The following is a 17,646-nucleotide window of genomic DNA, read 5'->3' as shown; positions in this document are numbered from 1 at the left end:
CACATGACATTTCTTGCCTGGGGAAAGCCAATGGTGCATCCCAAGTCTCTCTTTTTCATCCACGTTTCCTCACTTGCGTCATTTCCTTATGTCCCTCGCATAGTAAGGCTATAGTGTCTTTTTCATTGTTATGGTATTTTTTTCTATTTTTTTATTATTGTGTGCACTGAACATCCATCTATCTATCTATCTATCTATCTATCTATCTATCTATCTATCTATCTATCTATCTATCTATCTATCTATCTATCTATCTATCTATCTATCTATCTATAGCAGATGCAACATGGACTCTTTGACGTCCACCTTAAATCCTTAATGCCAATTAAATTTCTTCCTTAGGGGTTTAACCATTTTCGTCACAACATAAAGTGACCACAGGGGATTTACAAGACCCATCCACAAGCAGTGGACTTTTACCTTTATGAGCTCGGCGTACACTTCCTGGTAGCCAGACAGTCCTTCGTTTTATCTCACTGACGGTGGTTCTCAGGCTGATTCATAGGTCACTCCTCAGGCTTGGTCTCCATGGACTGCGAGAAAGACTAGAAGCCATTTTTCAGCAACTCTGCTGCATTTTGTCAGGACTTCCTTCTTTATATTCTCGCCCCATCGCAACACATTACAGGTAAGCAGCGTTTGAGAACAGTACAATGTAGCTTTGTCAACTTCTTACATTATCTTGGCAGTATAATAAATCTATGCTAACCAATACCAACTCAGAGACGTAGTCTAAATGTATGAGCCGTTTCTTTAACATCCATTTGTCAGACTGTAGTTTTAGTTCATTGTTATTCAGATTTTCCTATTCTGCCACCCTTCAGTGACTCTAGGTGAGAACCGTAGATGTAGTGGAAACCAAACCTAACGAATGAATTAATGATGAACAGATGAGGATAGGAGCAACAGATTAAATTACATATGCTTCCCCCTGACAATGTAGCTGTCACTCCGAGCAAAGAAAGGCACTTGGCCCTTAACATGTGATGCGACTTTAGACTATAGTAAAGTTGATTTAGCCAGCAGCTGAATCCTCAATACATTGTGTAATGTAGGCACATGGTCTTATAGATCTCATCTAAAGAGCAAGTTTTCTTGACAGTGCATTACTGAACCTGGAGTATACAAACATCAACAAGAGCGACTGCGACAGGGTGAGCTGAAGGATCGTCGTTGTCTCCAAGAAGAGCGAAAAGATCAATTTGACAGATCTCATGACAAGTTACAGCGACGGAGGATTCTTCAACCCTGCCTACCACGACAGCGAGACTCTGGAAATTGATAGAAGGTTTGTGGTGATATGACAACATAAAATGTGGTTTTGTCTCACACGTATGTGCAGTGAATCATTTATCCTGAAAATGTTAATTTATCAGAGTGCGTTTGAGTGAGTGCCGTGTGCCGTTTGTGCCTGTAATCAAAGGGCATGTCATGTACTGTGAAAGAGTGAACCGGATGTCCTGAAGGGACGGAAAGCTTTCTATTTATCCTGGCTGTACCCAAGGCTGTAAGACGGATTCAATTTGTTTTTCACCTTTTGGGTAAAAACCTTCGAACCTAAAGAAACTTTCTAAAGAAACAATCCTGCACTTCCTTGATTGACTGACTGACTGGAACAAAGTACCATAAAAGTACCATAAACACAAACTCAATGATTTGTCTTTCATTTAAAAAATGTTTTTATTCCGTATGTTTTTTTCCAGTAAGACCCATCACACTAACCCCTATGCCAGGGGCAATTCGACCAGTGGGACCAGCGGCAATGAGGCTCTAGGGAGAGTGCCATGGGGGGGCTTGCAGGAGGAGAGCTGGAGGGGGAGAGAGAGCATCCCCATGGGCCACATCTCAGGGCGCCCCAGTGGTCCGCCATGGCAGCATGATCTCAGTGAGTGACCAAATGAAATCTATTGAACTATGGAACAACATTCAGTCTGTAGTTTACATTTTTGATGTCTGTACTGAAGAGACAAAAAGCAACATGATTCGGTGGTGACTGTCATTTGACTCTATGTGTTGTGTGTTCCTAAGTGACGCTTGTGTTGGTGTTCGTATTCTTTGTTCAGATCACAGTGGGTTCCAAAACCCACCTGACTCTCAGTATGATCGATCCCTTTCTGTTCACCTTCCTTCTACAATGACAGGTAGGCTTAAACAAATCTTACTTCACGGGTCATGTCTTTTCACACTGCTGTCGCCATGGTGTCGCTAAACACACACACGCTAAGTTCTAAGTGCGTTGCAAGACAATTATTGAAGATAAATGTGACATTCATGTTAACCTGTTGACTTTTACTATAAATCAAGTAAGTGAGGTCTGACTGGATAATTATTAATGGAGACGATGCCCAACAACAAATGTCAAGAAAGACAAGGAAGTTTGCAAAGAAAATAAAACAGCAGGAAGTGGGTTGTGGGGAAAAAGGTTATCTTAATTTGAAGGGCGTAATCTAAAGGTGAGGAAAGCTTTCGGTTTATGTTTTCAACACAAAAGACACATCTTTAGCATTTTAAGTCATTAAAGCAGCATGGCTCAATGGATGCCAAAATCAACCAGTCTGTCAGTTGGCTCACCAATTTAGTCCAAACTGAAAAACAACTATTGGCTAGATCCCTATCAAAAAATAAGGTTCAAATAACACATTCCTCAGGACGAACTTTGGTAATAGCCTACCTTCATTTTTCTGTGTAGCGCCTTGAGTAGCTAGAACAGCGATATATAAATTCAGGCCCATCATCAGCTCAATATACATTTTTTTTTTACAATACTTTGGTTTATGATAAAATACCTCTAAACATATTAACCAAAAGTGGTGAACGTGGTAAATATTAAACCTGCTTAACATCAACATGATAGCCTTGTGTAGCATGTTAGCATGCAAACGTCTAGCTCAATGCATCGCTGTCCTCACAGAGCTGCTAGCTGCTAACTCTCAGTTTTGTTATAATACAACTGAAATAGCCTACACTGTATTTTGCAGGCAATAATCTTAACCACTACCATACAACATCACTTTAGTATTGGCATCATACTCAGACTTGGGTTGTTGAGCCAACTGTAACATTTAAGATAACTGGAGGTCAGCTCCTACTGTATTCTACTGCTATCAACTGTACTTTCAATCAGTGTATTTAAACTATGTAATACATACACATCAGGAAATATAAAAAGACGGAAGTAAATGTCTGTTAAACAGTGGTGTGAGAGTAAACATTTAGTGAGCAGCTGCATCTTAAAAAGGCCAGCCTCGATGACTGCATTTCCAATCTACCCTGTGAGTTCAGTTTTAGATATCAACGATGGCTGCAGTACAGCAAAACACATTCTTGTCTCGTGTTTGTTTGTCAAGGTAACATGACAATGAGATGGAGGGGAATGACAATGAGACGGATGAGCATGTTTCCTAACGGCGATCCTGCCCACGCTGCTTTCACGGAGAACGCCATCAGGAACGAGATGGAGAACGGTGAGTGTGACACCGTATCTCCGTTCTGGATGGTAGACTGTGTGAAGAGAACATGGAGATCTTTAAAACCTTTCATCCTGTGTGTAACAGAGGAAGAGGACCTGGTCAAGGAGCTCGTTGCCCTGTCAACGCGAGACCGAATTCAAGCCATCCGAAATCTTCCAATGAGCTTCGATGACAAGAAACATATCAGGTGGGTCTTGACCGACAAGCAGTTAAAAGGTGATAAGCTTCCTTGTCAGCGTCATTCTAGGTTAAACATTACAACCTGCGGTTACCATATAAAGGTTCTGTTTTCAAAGACAAGGTGGGACTGTGTTGCAATATAGACCAGTGCATGAATACACACATAGGCCTACACACTGCTCTCTTGTTTCAAGGTACATAATGACATAATGTTGACATAAAAGCATCTCAAACTTTTGAGGCACCAATGTCATTATCACACCAAATGATCTAAATCACCTCCACAGGAGCCAAGTGCTGGCGTTCAAGTCTTCCAAGAAATCCCGCCAGTTCACATGTTTTGCAGATTGCTCTGAGAGTGTGTCACTGGTAAGTGAAGGACATGCTTTGACACCATACTTAACAACAACTCAATTTTAAGTCCAGCTACCTCTCAGTCTTTCCGCAGGTGCGGCTACAGCATAAGGTCTGCCAGGCAGGCCCTGGAGCTGTGGCAAGGCATCATGAAAGAGATCGGTGGCAAGTTCGGCACCAGTGTCCTCTCCTATTTCGTCTTCCTCAAGTGGCTGCTCATGTTTAACATTTTCTCCTTCCTGGTCAACTTTGGCTTCATCACCATCCCGCTGCTGGTTTACTACCACTCACCCAACATACCTCCGAATGTGAGCTTCAGAGGACTGGAGATACTGACCGGAGCTGTAAGTGGAGGCTCTTAGCACACCACACACCTTCTTGGAATAGCCCCCATTCAAATTATCCCAAATATGTGTCAATTCATTGGACTCAAATCATTGTGAAAATTGTTGGTTTTCTGGTTCTTTTCTTATTTGCTCAGTAAAAATGCTTTTTCCAAAGCCAAGTCAAAGTTTTTTTGGTTCCTCAGGGTTACTTCCAGTACACTGTCATGTACTACGGTGGCTACAGCAATGAAACCGTGGTGGGCCTGGTGGAGTACAACATGCAGTTGGCCTATTTCTTCACCATTGCAGTCTACATGGTTCTGTGTGGAATTGCGCTTATCTTCAAGTCAGTCTTTTTTCTTTTTTGTGGAATGTAGATCACAGAAGTTTAGGTTTTATTGCACATTTCCTCAAATGTAACCTTCTAATTACATACAGTAATATACTACTCACTTATTTTCCTCACACAGCATGGCGAGCTCATTCAAGAAAAACAATGTACTAGCAGACCCAATGTCAAACATTGCATGGCAGCTTCTGTGCAGCTGGGATTTTAATATTACCAATGAGAGAGCTGTGAGACAGCGCAAGAACAACCTACGAGTCCAACTCAAGGTGACTATATGTTCAAAACAAGGAGAGGAAACAGAGAGGTGTTTTATTGGAGGACCATTTCACCTATACATATATATCTGAAACAAGCAACTCAGAATGACATGTTAAAAGTAGTACATATTTTTAAACTTGTACTTGATACTAAGCTTTGTTTTTGGAAATCAGCTGTAGCTTTCAACAAATTGACTTTCTCAGAGGTTAATTTCTCTTATAGTCGCATCATGAAGCGTCATTATAGTTCATGGTGATGTCACCTCTCCATCTCTTTAGGAGTCTCTGTCGGAGAAGGCCCAGAGGGATCTGCTAACCCTCTCTGAAAAGCTGAAGCAGTTTGGGGTTCATCTGGGTTCCTGGCTCCTCTCCACCGGCTTAGCTGTCTGCTGTGGAGCTAGCATCTATTATCTTTGCCAATATGAACAGCAGGTACACACGTAAAGACTGAATAATTAGTCTTATTGTTAAATTTGAATAATAGTTAGTTTGATATTGAAAACAGAAAAAAATCTCCATCTGGAACAATAGGCCCTACATATTGTCCCATTAAAACCTGTATGTACATGAAAAACCTGAACTGCAAATGAAGATCCCTTGATAATATGATAATACTGTATGGAATGGACTATTTGGTCTTTAAAATCTGTATCAGGATGTGTCACAATCTTGCAGTTTACTGACAGTTATGTGTCATGTCATTTAGGGGCAGCGCCGGGTTTGATTCATTTCATTGCACACGGTGTTCGCTGTTTAGCGCTATCTTGTGCTGACCTCCATTTGTTATCTCCACAGCGGGCAACAGACGCTGCCAATTGGTCTCTGCTTCAGGAGGCAGAGACTCTCCTGGTGCCCTTTGTTGTGTCTCTGATGAATCTGGTTATCCCACTCTTCTACTCCCTCTTCAACAAGTTTGAGCACCACTCCAGCCAGCGCAGACAGATCTACGCGCTGGTAGTAAGGTTAGAGAGCAGAGACAGTTAGAATGCACATTTAAGGACATAGAAATAGCTTCTTTAGAAGGAGTTTAGAACATTGATATATCTCTCTGTTGGATATGAAGCTGGAGGTAGCAGCTAATTAACTTAGCTTAGCATAAAGACTGGAAATGGGGAATTAGCTAGCTAGTTAAATGTTTCAGCATTACAGGGGGTTATGTACCTCACGGTTTGACTATTCTCCCCTAAAATCACAAATAGTTTACTTAAACATTTCAAATTGAATTTGTTCAATTCTGAGAGAGCCAGGTTAACTGATTCCACATGTTTCTAATCTTTACGCCAAGCTAAGGTAAGCTAAGCTAACTGGCTGCAGGCTCCAGCTTTATATTTACTATATACACAGATAACAATCCTCCCATCTAACTCTAGGCAAAAAGGCTTATTTCCCAGAATGTCAGACTTCTTTTTCTCTCTCACAGAAATGTGTTACTGAAGATGTCCATTCTGGCTGTCCTGTGTTATTACTGGATGAATGTGGTGGCTAAGAAGTTTTCGGTATGTTTGACAGAGATCAACCCTTAAAGGAGTCATCACCCGGAAATCGCAATTTCTCTTGTTAAAACATGCATATCTGTGTTTGACCTCAGTTGAAACTTGCCTGAAAGGCTGGAGTTTGAAAGTGGCGCCGTTTTTTCGCTTCTGCTCTTTTTCCGAACAGGAATAGCACACAAGGGTGTGCATTCCTAAAGCACGAGATTTTGATTCTGCGCCTTCGGTGACGTCACCGTGGCGGCTACTTGCATAAGCCCACCCCTCTTTCACCACCCAACCCCGCCCCGTCCGCTACCTGAAATCGCCGAAGCGCCGCCATTATGTTTTGGAGTCTGCATGCAGGCAAGCCCCCCCGGCTCTGTCCTTCCTGCGGCGAATCAACGCGCGCCTCATTACATATTATACAATGCACATCCGGACCAGTCAAAACCTCGCGCGTAATCTCGCGTGATAAAATCGCGGTACGAAAAAGGGTCAGAACAAGCTCAATGTTTGATTAAAATTTTTTTTTTTTTTCTAATAAGTTTTACGAATTGATCCAAAGCGATCCAAGGGGCGCTGGATACGTATAAAACCAGGTGATGACTCCTTTAATTACCATCTTTCAACTCATGAATATTAGTTCTGTCAGTAGACATCGATCTCGACAATCATTCATAAACCCAATGTGCTCTCCACAGTGTTGGGAGTCCATGGTAGGACAGGCTTTGTACCGCCTGGTCATTGTTGATTTCCTCTTCCTGATGTTGGGATCCTTCTTTGGAGAGTTTCTTAGCAAGTGAGTTACACACTTGACAATCACAGAAATGGGGCAGGTTTACTTTCAGATGTAAATCACACGTACCGTTTCTCCATAACAGTGTGATTGGGACGAGATTATTCCCACGTCTGGGGGTTCCAGAGTTTGATGTAGCCAGAAATGTCCTTGAACTCATCTACGCACAGACTCTGGCCTGGTAAGAACAGTGGTCAACACACACTGCAAGATCTGTGGTAACAACTTGAGTTGTCTCTCCAGCTCTCTTTTATATTATAAAAATATAATTTACGCTCTATTTTCTCTCCATAGGATTGGAATCTACTTCTCTCCTCTGCTGCCTGCCATCCAGATCCTCAAATTTTTCATTTTGTTTTACTTAAAGAAGGTAAATGCAGGTTCAGGAAGGTTATAGGTCTTGTTGATTTTAAACTGAACTGCCAAGACGACACATGATGACCATAGGCAGATACAATGCCATCACTGCCCAAGCTGTTCTCTATAATGCTTTGCACTCCCTACACTCACGTTACACTATTTGTACACCTGGTTCAATAATTCATCTAAATCCTTTCATCACACTGACAGCATGTTTTATTTTGTGTCATGAAAAAAAAGGTAGTAGGGTTTGGGATTTATGGAGTTAACCTTTTTGGTTACACTGTACCAGGCAAGGTCAATCAATCCCAGAGTAGATTAATTCAGTATGATTGGTAATTTGATGCAGGTTGGAGCTGGTGTTGTTGAATGTTTCATGAACATGCTGAATGACCTTTGAAGCAATGCTTTTCAAAGCTCCGAGCAGATCTTCATGTTCTCGTTTATGGGGTGAAACAGATACGATGTGTGAGCTGAAATGAGCTCATGGGTTTGTAAACTTTAATAATATAAGAGGTAATAAGAGGTTTTGCAATAATAATGAGTGGAAACCTACGTGTGTGTGTGTGTGTGTGCTTGTTTTGTTACCACTTCCCCAGGTCAGTCTGACCCAGAACTGCCAACCTCCAAAGCGGTCAGGCAGAGCAGCGCAGATGCAAACCATCTTCATCGCCCTCCTCTTCTTCCCTTTCTTTGTGGGAGCCCTGTCCATGGTTGCATACACCTGTTGGAGGTACAAGGACATGGCCTACTTTGACTATTATAAACTGTTAAAGGAAAATTATATTATACCATATACTATACAATTCTTTGATACATACTGCATTCTTTACCTGCACACAAATTCCCCGCACCAAAGCTCCGTGTTGTATTTATCCAACCCGTCCTGTCGACAGACTGACTCCCTCAGAGCAGTGTGGTCCTTTTCGGGGACTCAACAACACCTTCAGTGTGGTTGGAGTATGGATAGATGATCTGGAGGAGATCCCTGGTTCTCAATGGGCCATCTGGATCTACCAAAACGTCATCAGAAGTGAAATCTTCTACTTTCTAGTCTCGCTCATCATCATGTAAGTGCCTCTTGTATTTCAGATCATTACTTTTAAGGTTTGCTGGGACATTAAACAATTTATTTGGCAGTGAATTTGCTGGCTAACCGTGGTGCTTTGGTGCAGAACATAAAAACTGCGTCATACCAAGCAGTCACAACATCCTCATTCAATCACTGACATGTAACTGTCAGTTAAAACACTCATAAAGACTGGAGCAATGTGGGCACACAGTGTGTGGTTGTGTGAATCCATCTACATTTTTGCATCATTGTCTCATTATGCAAATGCTGTTTCCAATATTATGCCATTTTTATGATCCTGTTTTCCCACTCAGAGTCATTATATACATCTTCTGGCAAGTCACTCAGGGCCGCAAGCAGCTTATCGGCCTGCTGAGACAACAGATTGTTAATGTGAGTTAAACCTATCCCTAAAAATGCGCTTGATATATGTTTGCCTTTATTTGTTATGCCTGTTTATGTCTAGGTTGCATTTAAAATGCATTCCTCTGGTTTCTTTTCCTCTCACCAGGAAGGCAAAGACAAGTCATTCTTGTTAGACAAGCTCCAGAACCTCCAGAAATCTCAGCCCGATAAAAGATCCAAACAGAAGAAACCAAAAAAGGTTTGAAGATTCTTTCATGCTAACTCATCACTTTTTTTCATCCTGAGATTTGTCCTCAACCTCTCTGCATACTCTCTCCTGTCTGAAGCAGGCCAAACAGCGGTCAGATGCCCGTTCCTCGGGCAGTCCGTCCAACTCCAACGCCATGGTTCAGGCGTTAATCGCTCGCCAGCAGCTTGAAGAGGAGGAAAGACTGGCTGGCGGAGTGCCTGTTCCCTCCGACATCTCCACCTCCAGCGCCCTCGCACAGGCCGTGCGTGCCAGGCAGAGGGCCGAAGGTCAAGAGCCAGATGAATACTTTCACTCCGAAAACCCAATCAACACATCTACTGCCTTCACGCAGGCGATGCAAGCCAGACAAAGAGCAGATGAGGAAAGAGCAGACAACCCGCCGTCTTCTGTCTCAAGTGTTATGATGCAAGTCATGCAAGCCAGGCAGAGAGCAGAGGAAGAGGACAGGCCTCAGTGGGTCCCAGAGAACCCAGGTCCAACAGGCTCCAGCGCCCTCATACAGGCCATGTTGGCCCGGCAACAGGCCCAGAATGAGTACGACGACGGTTACTGACCAGAGGGGTCGGACTAAATCTTACTGTAGAGGGAGATAATTGAAAAGAGCAAAGGAGTGAAATCACACGTCCGGTTACGATCAAGTCCATACCTTGGGGGGATTTCTTCAGAATTGCAATACATTCAGTGCTGCTTCACATCCAAGTACTAAGATAGCTACTGTAGCGGGGCCAGAAGAGAGTGCAGGTCCACCTCTTTATGCACATTTTTCTACTTATATATTTTAATAATATGTTTCTATGACAGTATACAAGCCTTGTAAGATACATAAATACTAAACATATATACAATCTGCCTGATCTTGTGCCATTCCTAATATAATTTCTGTATACTTAATATCAGTTTTTAAAAGTGTTGTATATATTCTCTGTGAAATGTAGATGAACACAGATACAAATAAAAAAAATAGTAAAAAATGAATTTGTCACTGTCCCTTTTGTAGAACCGTCACCCCATGTAAAGGGCAGATGAAGTGGTCTGGCACTGGGATATTTAAAAAGGGGATGTTGAAGAAGCAGGTCGATAAGCAGGAGTAGAGAAAAAGGTTTACTGCAACAAAGGGCAAACATGAAACCTGGGAGTTCCAATGAAATGAAATTAAAGTGAACCCCACACAAACCTACCACCTGCCCAGGAACACAAGTATAGGGTGAGCAGGCATCCAGATTCACACGGAATAATGAACCTACCATTAATACAAGTTCCTTATATAGATCGTAATTCGTCTGTAACAGAATGTTATTTACTGCAATATATCCCTACAGCCACCCTCAACATGACAACATCATTAGACACACCTGTTTGAGCTGCTAATTAAGCAGAAACCACTGTTTATGTTGAGGAGCAGGGCCTGGTGAAAAAAGCAGGAGGCAAACTTTTCACACGGTTAGAGCTTTTGAAAGCAATTTATGCCAAAATAATCCGGTTTACACAATCAAAAAATCAGCGACCACTATTAAATTCAGTGAAATATAATCCTGCAAAACTGTTAAAACAACACTGCCCTCTGTGGGATTATGTTTACAATGCCGAGATGGGACATTAAGTTCAAGGTTTTATCAAACATTGGCCAGTGATAAGATCCCCTCCAGATATATTTCAAAACATATTAAATACTCTTTGAATGATAATTTGTGGCTGTTTTTTCACAAACAGACATTCAAATGTCCAAGTTACATTATGCCCGTGAAAGTATAACCCAAACATTTTTTTTTAAGTGCAGGGGGCCTCAGCAATGAGTGTATTTATTTCACTCCAGTCAAAGAAACATCAAATGAAAAACAACATACTTCACTGGAAATGTGTTATAGTATACTGACGTACTTACAGGTGATTGTGTGAACTTAAAAACGCTACAAAAAGTCTGCGTTTGTATGTCGTTTTTTTTCCTAATATGATGTTGTAAATGCTTTTTTGTGCTTTGTGAAACAATGAACATCCAACAGAAAAAAAAAAAAAAAAAAATCCACAGCCATTCTCTGTACAAAAACACTGCACACGAACACACCACGACATATTTACAACGTATATTATGTAGGCACATCATTTGCAGCAAGTGTTTATGGCATATTTCACAATGAATGAACACCAGTTAACCACTGACCAACCGTTACCCCGTCTTTGCATTGATTTATTGAATGACTGAAACATCATGTTTAATAAGGCTGTAAGCTTATGAGAGGCCCTTGCTCTGTTTATATGGATCATTTTTTGAAGCTACATTGTGGTAGGTTACGCATACAGTGGATACTCCTTCATCTATGAGATTTACCCACTTTTCTGCTCTGTGACTACCAACGTCAACAACACACCCACAATTAAGGCAGTGTTAAAAAGGATTCAGATGGAGCTAGCCCTGAAATCCCGTTAGCTGCTCATCACGTCCTGAATGCGTGGACAACAGTGCTTCCGTCGCCACACCGAGAGGGAACGCCCCCGTCCCGCTCAGCACTGCTCTTCCCCCAAAGATCTTGCAATGTCACTCAGATCCAGAGAGTCTGCAGGTATGGGGGTTTTCCTGCCGCTTTTCAGATTCTGGCTGGAATAAACCTCCACCGATTTGGAGATGGAGTGCAGGGAGCATTCCCGAAAATATCCAAAAGCCTCCCGCGCGTGCTCCTCGCGGATGCTTTGCTCGAAGGTCTTGCGTTTGTGCCTGAACTCGATGACTGTCTTCGTGTAGGAGTTGAGGGTGGTGACCGACGCCCCCATGCAGCAGGTGAAGGACGCCCAGGCCATGCTGATAGAAAACAGAGAGAAGAAAAAGACAAAAAAAGGAAAGAAAGGGAAAGTCACCTTGCGGTTCAGCACATAAAAACAAAATGGTGAGCGTCTGTGTACGAGACACAATTCAAATTGCATTTGGACATCTTTCCCATCAATATTTGTGGAGATTAGTGTCAATCACTTTGAAATGATGCCACAATCATCGTCTCAATAAGATGAGACAATCATCGCCTCGTGTACTTTTCACGCTCGCTGGTTAATGCCCACAAAAGGTCAAGAATTGTTTAGCCTCTGAAGGGAATTTCTCAGCATACTGTGCATATTGTAAAGGAGTGAAAATATCATCCCCTTATGCAATTCCAATCACGCCTGCATCGGAGCTTTGGACACCAAAGCCTAATCCCGCTATAACATGAGAGCTTTGGGCTTTTTTCATTAGACACAGTGATGCTGGGGAGAGGTGAGAGCAGAGCTACAGACAACTATTTGCGGCTGCTACATACAGACTGGAATCCCTCATCTGGTCACCTGATGGGTGAGGTGACTTAACTTCATGTATGTAGTAGTGCTTCCTATGATACGAGAGGACAGACGTAGTGCGAATACGATCTTTGCGTTCATACCAGAAGGACCAGCCGTAGTCCCAGTTGTAGGGCCTCCAATCGGGTGGGCCGAGGCTGACAGTGACCTGGAAGACCTGCGTGTACATCACATGAGCCACCATGCCCAGAAGACCTGAAATAATCCAGACAACATGTGGTTAGTTAGACGGCTGCAATGCTCAAATACTCACAATATGTGCAATATGCACAAAAAACCCCGACCAAATCATTTACATGCCCCACTTACCACAAAATGGGATACAAATATGTTTGTGCATGTATGGAATCACAATAAAAACAAACTCTCGGTCCATAAGAACTCCAACGTGACTACCTGAGAGCACGGTGAAGACAGCAGCGAAGGCGTTGAGCTTGAGTCCGTCGATGACGTTGCTGGAGTGGACCAGGTCCAAACACATGAGGCTGAAGCCCACCACCAGCAGAACAATGTACAACATCTCAGAAACCAGCGACAGCCACAGCATCCCTGCCAAGAGGACACATTTGATTAAAATAACAGCACATTTTATGACATACAGTTTACAGCATATTTACAGTACACAGTGTAGTCCTTTTAAATGCTGTTTACTAATACTGAACTGCGATTCTTTTTTATTGCCTTAAAACTTATATGATTTTGGCCAGTGGGCGACTTGGGCAGCTAGAAGGAGCTGATGTTAACACGTCCGACTGCGACAATGCGGAATTCCAACTGATTCAGCAACTTATTCAGCTTTCCAATGAGACAAGTCAAACTTTAATGCATCTCCAATGCAGTCTAGCTCTCGTCTTTGTTCCTATTCTAACGCCTCACAGAGAGACAGGAAGTGAATATTTCTCCTGTGGTTTCATAAGAAAATGCCCAAACTGAAAGATAAGTGTGAACACGTAATTGGAACGTTAGAGAAGCAGACCAATACAATTTTTTTAATAATTATTGATGAGTGTCCTCGTGGGATTGTTGAAGAACTTTGGATCCTGGTTGGACACTCACCTTTCTCAGACGCTGGGGCCAAGTCGATGAAGCTCCTGCACATCTCGCCTGCAGCGGAACAAAAACAACATATTGTCACCACGGCAGTCTGAGGTAGTTCAGAAATGAGTAGGTCATTTGTTTTTGGATGATTTTGGAGGATATGCAAGTTGTTGAAATGGTCGGAGGGGAACGGTTTGGGATTAAACACAGTTTTATAAATAAATGCTCTCAGTGCTGAACTGACACAGGCCTCTGTCCAAGTCTTAATCTGTGTTTAATTCCCAATTTCTGTCCAGGTGTATTCTGCTGGATCAGCTTAGACAGAGTGTGACCTCCTGCCCGATGACCACACAGCAACAGCAACAGCAGATCCAAAGTTCACGAGTTCCAAAATGAATAAACAGAATGTTGAATAAGAAGCATATGTCCGAAATGCAGCTTTTTGGGTTTCTGATTCAGTGTCACCAGCTGGTGTGTTGGCAACGCCCGCTCAACATCTGGTTCTTGTCCTGTTGAATTACAGGTACTTTGCATGGAATAACAATGATACCTCAAACCTCAAACACACCGTGGAGGCGTAGTAAATGCCTATTCTGATTTTTAAGAAACAGGATGTAAATAAATGACCCGTGACATCGCAAATTCCTGCAGATGTGGTGTTTTTCTTCTCTCATCTGTGATGCCGAGCGTGTCGCTGGATTTGTTGTAATTTGAACACTTTAATCAGGTAGAAGGAGGGTGGCAACAGCTGTTTTGAGGAAAAACTCATCAAGGCCACTGTTACATAATCCTTATTAACTCAAGCTGTCTCAGCCCCCCCTCCCCCCTCCCCCGTACAGCCACTTGATGAGATGGACATGGACATGTGCAAGGAATTCCTTCTTGATCTCAATGTGTGGTTCATTTCTAGTCTCCATAATCATAATCATTTTTAGCATTTTATCACAGCTATAAACTGGGTGGTGTTGTACTGAAGACAATTCCTGATCCAAGTTGATCAGTGAGCGAGAGAATTCAAATCTTGCCGTATCCCATCTTTCACTTGAACTTTTCACCCCTTCACATCACCGTGGCAACTCATTTCCCCCCTTGTGCTCTTTGTTATTAAATGAAGAAATTCCTTTTCCAGAGAGGAAATGAAGCGTGTGTGGACACGATTCACTGTTTTCTCATCAATTTGGCTCAAGCTGTGAAGCAATCACATTCTGCCCTATCAGGTGCTGTACAGCACTTACTTGAAGCCCCCGTCTGAGTCAAATACTCAATCTGGTAGTGTCAGTGGTCTGATTCTCTCCTCTTTTTTTTTTAAACTTCAGAAAAAACAGCTGCCATGTTCTGTTGTTTGCTCTGCATTTCATGCCAGATAAAAGCAGATAAACCAATCTAACTGGAGCAATTTGATAAGCAGACCAATAGAAATGGAAGGCGATTATCCTGAAACTGTCATGAAAGGGAACAATTTTATAGAGAGCGACTAATCTCCATTTGACTGACGGAGAGTTGAACCTTCGGAGCTCAATTATGACGAATGAGGGAGTTCCAATGACAGAAGGAGACGTTTGTTTACGTGGGTTTTAAAAGCCGAATGGTGAGTCACTGTATGATGTAGGCTCAGACAATAGCCTGCTATCTGTTAGTAAACTGTGATGATGATGATGATGATGATGATGATGATGATGATGATGATGATGATGATGATGATAAAAACAGTGATGTATTCTTTAGCAATCAAAATAAAAAGTGAAAAGAATCCCCAAATTTCTTATAAGGGCCCCACATTGATTATTAAATGACAGTTTGACTGTCATTTGTTTTTCTACATTTCATCATATCTGAAACAAATTCACTGGCAGAGCAGTGACGTAGAAATAATCATCACTGCAATGACAGTCACTTTAAAAGTTGAAACATCTCAGCACTAAGTCTCTCTCTCTCTCTCTCTCTCTCTCTCTCTCTCTCTCTCTCTCTCTCTCTCTCTCTCTCTCTCTCACACACACGCACACACACACACACACACACACACACACACACACACACACACACACACACACACACACACACACACACACTTCTCGTCTTACTTTCGTCGTGGATGTTCTCCTCGCACGAGAACCAGATGCCGGTGTGGAACTGCCGGAACAGGAAGCGGTCGTCTCCGGTCTCCCAGCTGTAGACCACTTTGTTGGGGTCCGTCTCGTTGACCCCGTAGTCGATGCACTGGTGCGTCCGCAGCTTGCTGCACTTGGGCTTGGGGACCCTCTGGGTGCCCACGCACCAGTACGTCGTTATGAACGCGGTGATGGAGAAGAACAGGGCGAAGAAGTTCAGGCTGACCGACAGCAGGCTCCTGCATCTGCGAGTCGTCTTCATTGTCCGCGAGGAGGAGGACGCGCGAGCGCCGGCTAATTTCCGAACGCGCGTGGGGGAGACCAGGTCCCACTCGGCGCCCTGCAGTCACCGGACATCTCCATGGATACTGAGGATACAGAGAGCATCCCCCCCACACTGATCTCAGCTGCCTGTCAAAGTGTCACATTTACTCTTACTCTTTACTCTCATTCACGCGCGCTGCCCACGCGCGCCCAGCCTATAGGATGTCATGTCGTCAGAGGATTTGACGCTCGCTTGCATCGAGTGTGGGATTTTCTAATGATGCAGATGCACTCCCCCCCCCCCCCCCCCCTTCTCCCGTTCAATAGGATGAATCTCCTCCCTCCAAATCAAAATAAAGCAAGAGCTTAACAGTACCAGCCGATAGATTCCACTGCACATCTCATAATTAAATGCAGTACTTCAGCAAAGTTTTTCCATTTTGAAAACTTTCATCAAGTTGAGAGACTGACTTAAAAAAACTCAAACTTTAGATGGATTCTACAATATCCCAAACTGCGATAATGACTATATGAATTAGACCTTCCCTGCGTCATAAATGTTCACATCTTTCAAGACGAACCTGAAGCACGACCCTAGATGACGTCAGCAGGGTTATAATAACAAAACAAGCAACAAAAAACAAGAGACTTGGAGGAGTGCCACTTTAAATTCACTTTGATCTAGTTTTTGAAAAAAAAAAGGGCAATAATCTAAATTTCAGAGTTTAAAATTTGGAATGCAACTTGTAATTGTGTCCTTCAATGTAGAAATAATGCTTCCTTGGTGATAATACTCTCAATAACATCAGAGGCTTAGCTGGAAGTATGAATTCTCTAAATTGAACAAGTGTGGAGAGAATTGTGCTTAACACATTCATCAGTCAATTATAACAGAGTGAAATGTAATAATATACAACTGTACAACTATTTGTTGTTGATTTCTTTCTAATAGGCATTGCCTTCACTTCTGAGAGAAACCAACGTGCCCTCTCCTGTTCAGAGGAAGGTCATGGAGAGGAAGTCGAGCTCTGCACTGACAGATGTGGAAGACGCACAAGACTGTCTGCAGTGAAGGTCTTTCTCATCCGAGCTGTGTTGAAGTGCGGCGACGCCGATGATGGCATTTCAAAGATTCCCATGAGTACTCGGGATTCTTCCGTGTGAGAATGAGCTAAAAATAGCAGAGTAAATGAGGCCAGATAGGCCCTGACATCTCTGTTACCTCAGCAGCATGCTAAGCCGCACTTCAACATGACTCTGAAAACGGACAAATCAGGCCACCAAAGTGCCCCAAATGCAGTTGGACAAGCTGCTGAAGATAGTGTGGGTATTACCGCCTTGGCATGATCTCGTACATAAAGGTGATCAAGAGGCGAAGGGGGCATGTTTACTGCTGCAATTACACAGGATTACCCCAAATACCACATGCTCTATATTATACAGGCTTATAAGCACACAAATAAGAAGTGGAATTTGATGAAGTGCTTTGGTTACGGTTCCAAGAGAAAACCCACTGAAATACTGCCGGGTAAGTCATCACTTCCCACTGTGTGTGAGCGAACTCATCCACACATCTCACAGCTTCTTGTCCTGAAATCACCCGTTCGTGCTCGCCAACAGCTGCCGGGGTCTTATCGAATATCAGCAGCATATTGGAAGTCAG

At 42.8% G+C, this 17,646-nt stretch overlaps 3 protein-coding genes across 5 annotated transcripts in view; 2 read left to right on the top strand and 1 right to left on the bottom strand.

Annotated features, from left to right (window-relative positions):
• rps15a (ribosomal protein S15a) overlaps positions 1-17,646 on the top strand; it is a 395,439-nt gene that overhangs the window by 183,574 nt on the left and 194,219 nt on the right. The window lies entirely within an intron of this gene.
• tmc5 (transmembrane channel like 5) lies at positions 465-10,131 on the top strand. The gene is made up of 21 exons (XM_084003906.1): positions 465-628; positions 1,103-1,288; positions 1,704-1,885; positions 2,064-2,141; positions 3,348-3,464; positions 3,555-3,657; positions 3,938-4,019; positions 4,088-4,348; positions 4,534-4,676; positions 4,801-4,945; positions 5,216-5,368; positions 5,732-5,898; positions 6,357-6,432; positions 7,110-7,207; positions 7,290-7,385; positions 7,499-7,574; positions 8,164-8,297; positions 8,461-8,634; positions 8,951-9,029; positions 9,148-9,240; positions 9,329-10,131. The coding sequence occupies exons 2-21, from the start codon at positions 1,215-1,217 to the stop codon at positions 9,803-9,805; spliced, it is 2,808 nt and encodes a 935-aa protein (XP_083860032.1). The 5' UTR covers positions 465-628; positions 1,103-1,214; the 3' UTR covers positions 9,806-10,131.
• On the bottom strand, positions 11,245-16,095 carry LOC311009733 (germ cell-specific gene 1-like protein). The gene is made up of 5 exons (XM_084004080.1): positions 15,693-16,095; positions 13,630-13,677; positions 12,970-13,122; positions 12,657-12,768; positions 11,245-12,046 (listed from the first exon to the last, which is right to left on the bottom strand). The coding sequence occupies exons 1-5, from the start codon at positions 15,979-15,981 to the stop codon at positions 11,752-11,754; spliced, it is 897 nt and encodes a 298-aa protein (XP_083860206.1). The 5' UTR covers positions 15,982-16,095; the 3' UTR covers positions 11,245-11,751.

Source organism: Eutrigla gurnardus (assembly GCF_963514095.1).
Source record: "Eutrigla gurnardus genome assembly, chromosome: 3".
Taxonomy (NCBI): Eukaryota; Metazoa; Chordata; class Actinopteri; order Perciformes; family Triglidae; genus Eutrigla; species Eutrigla gurnardus.
The sequence above is the reverse complement of the archived record's forward strand: the minus strand, read 5'-3'. Positions and strand labels throughout refer to the sequence as shown.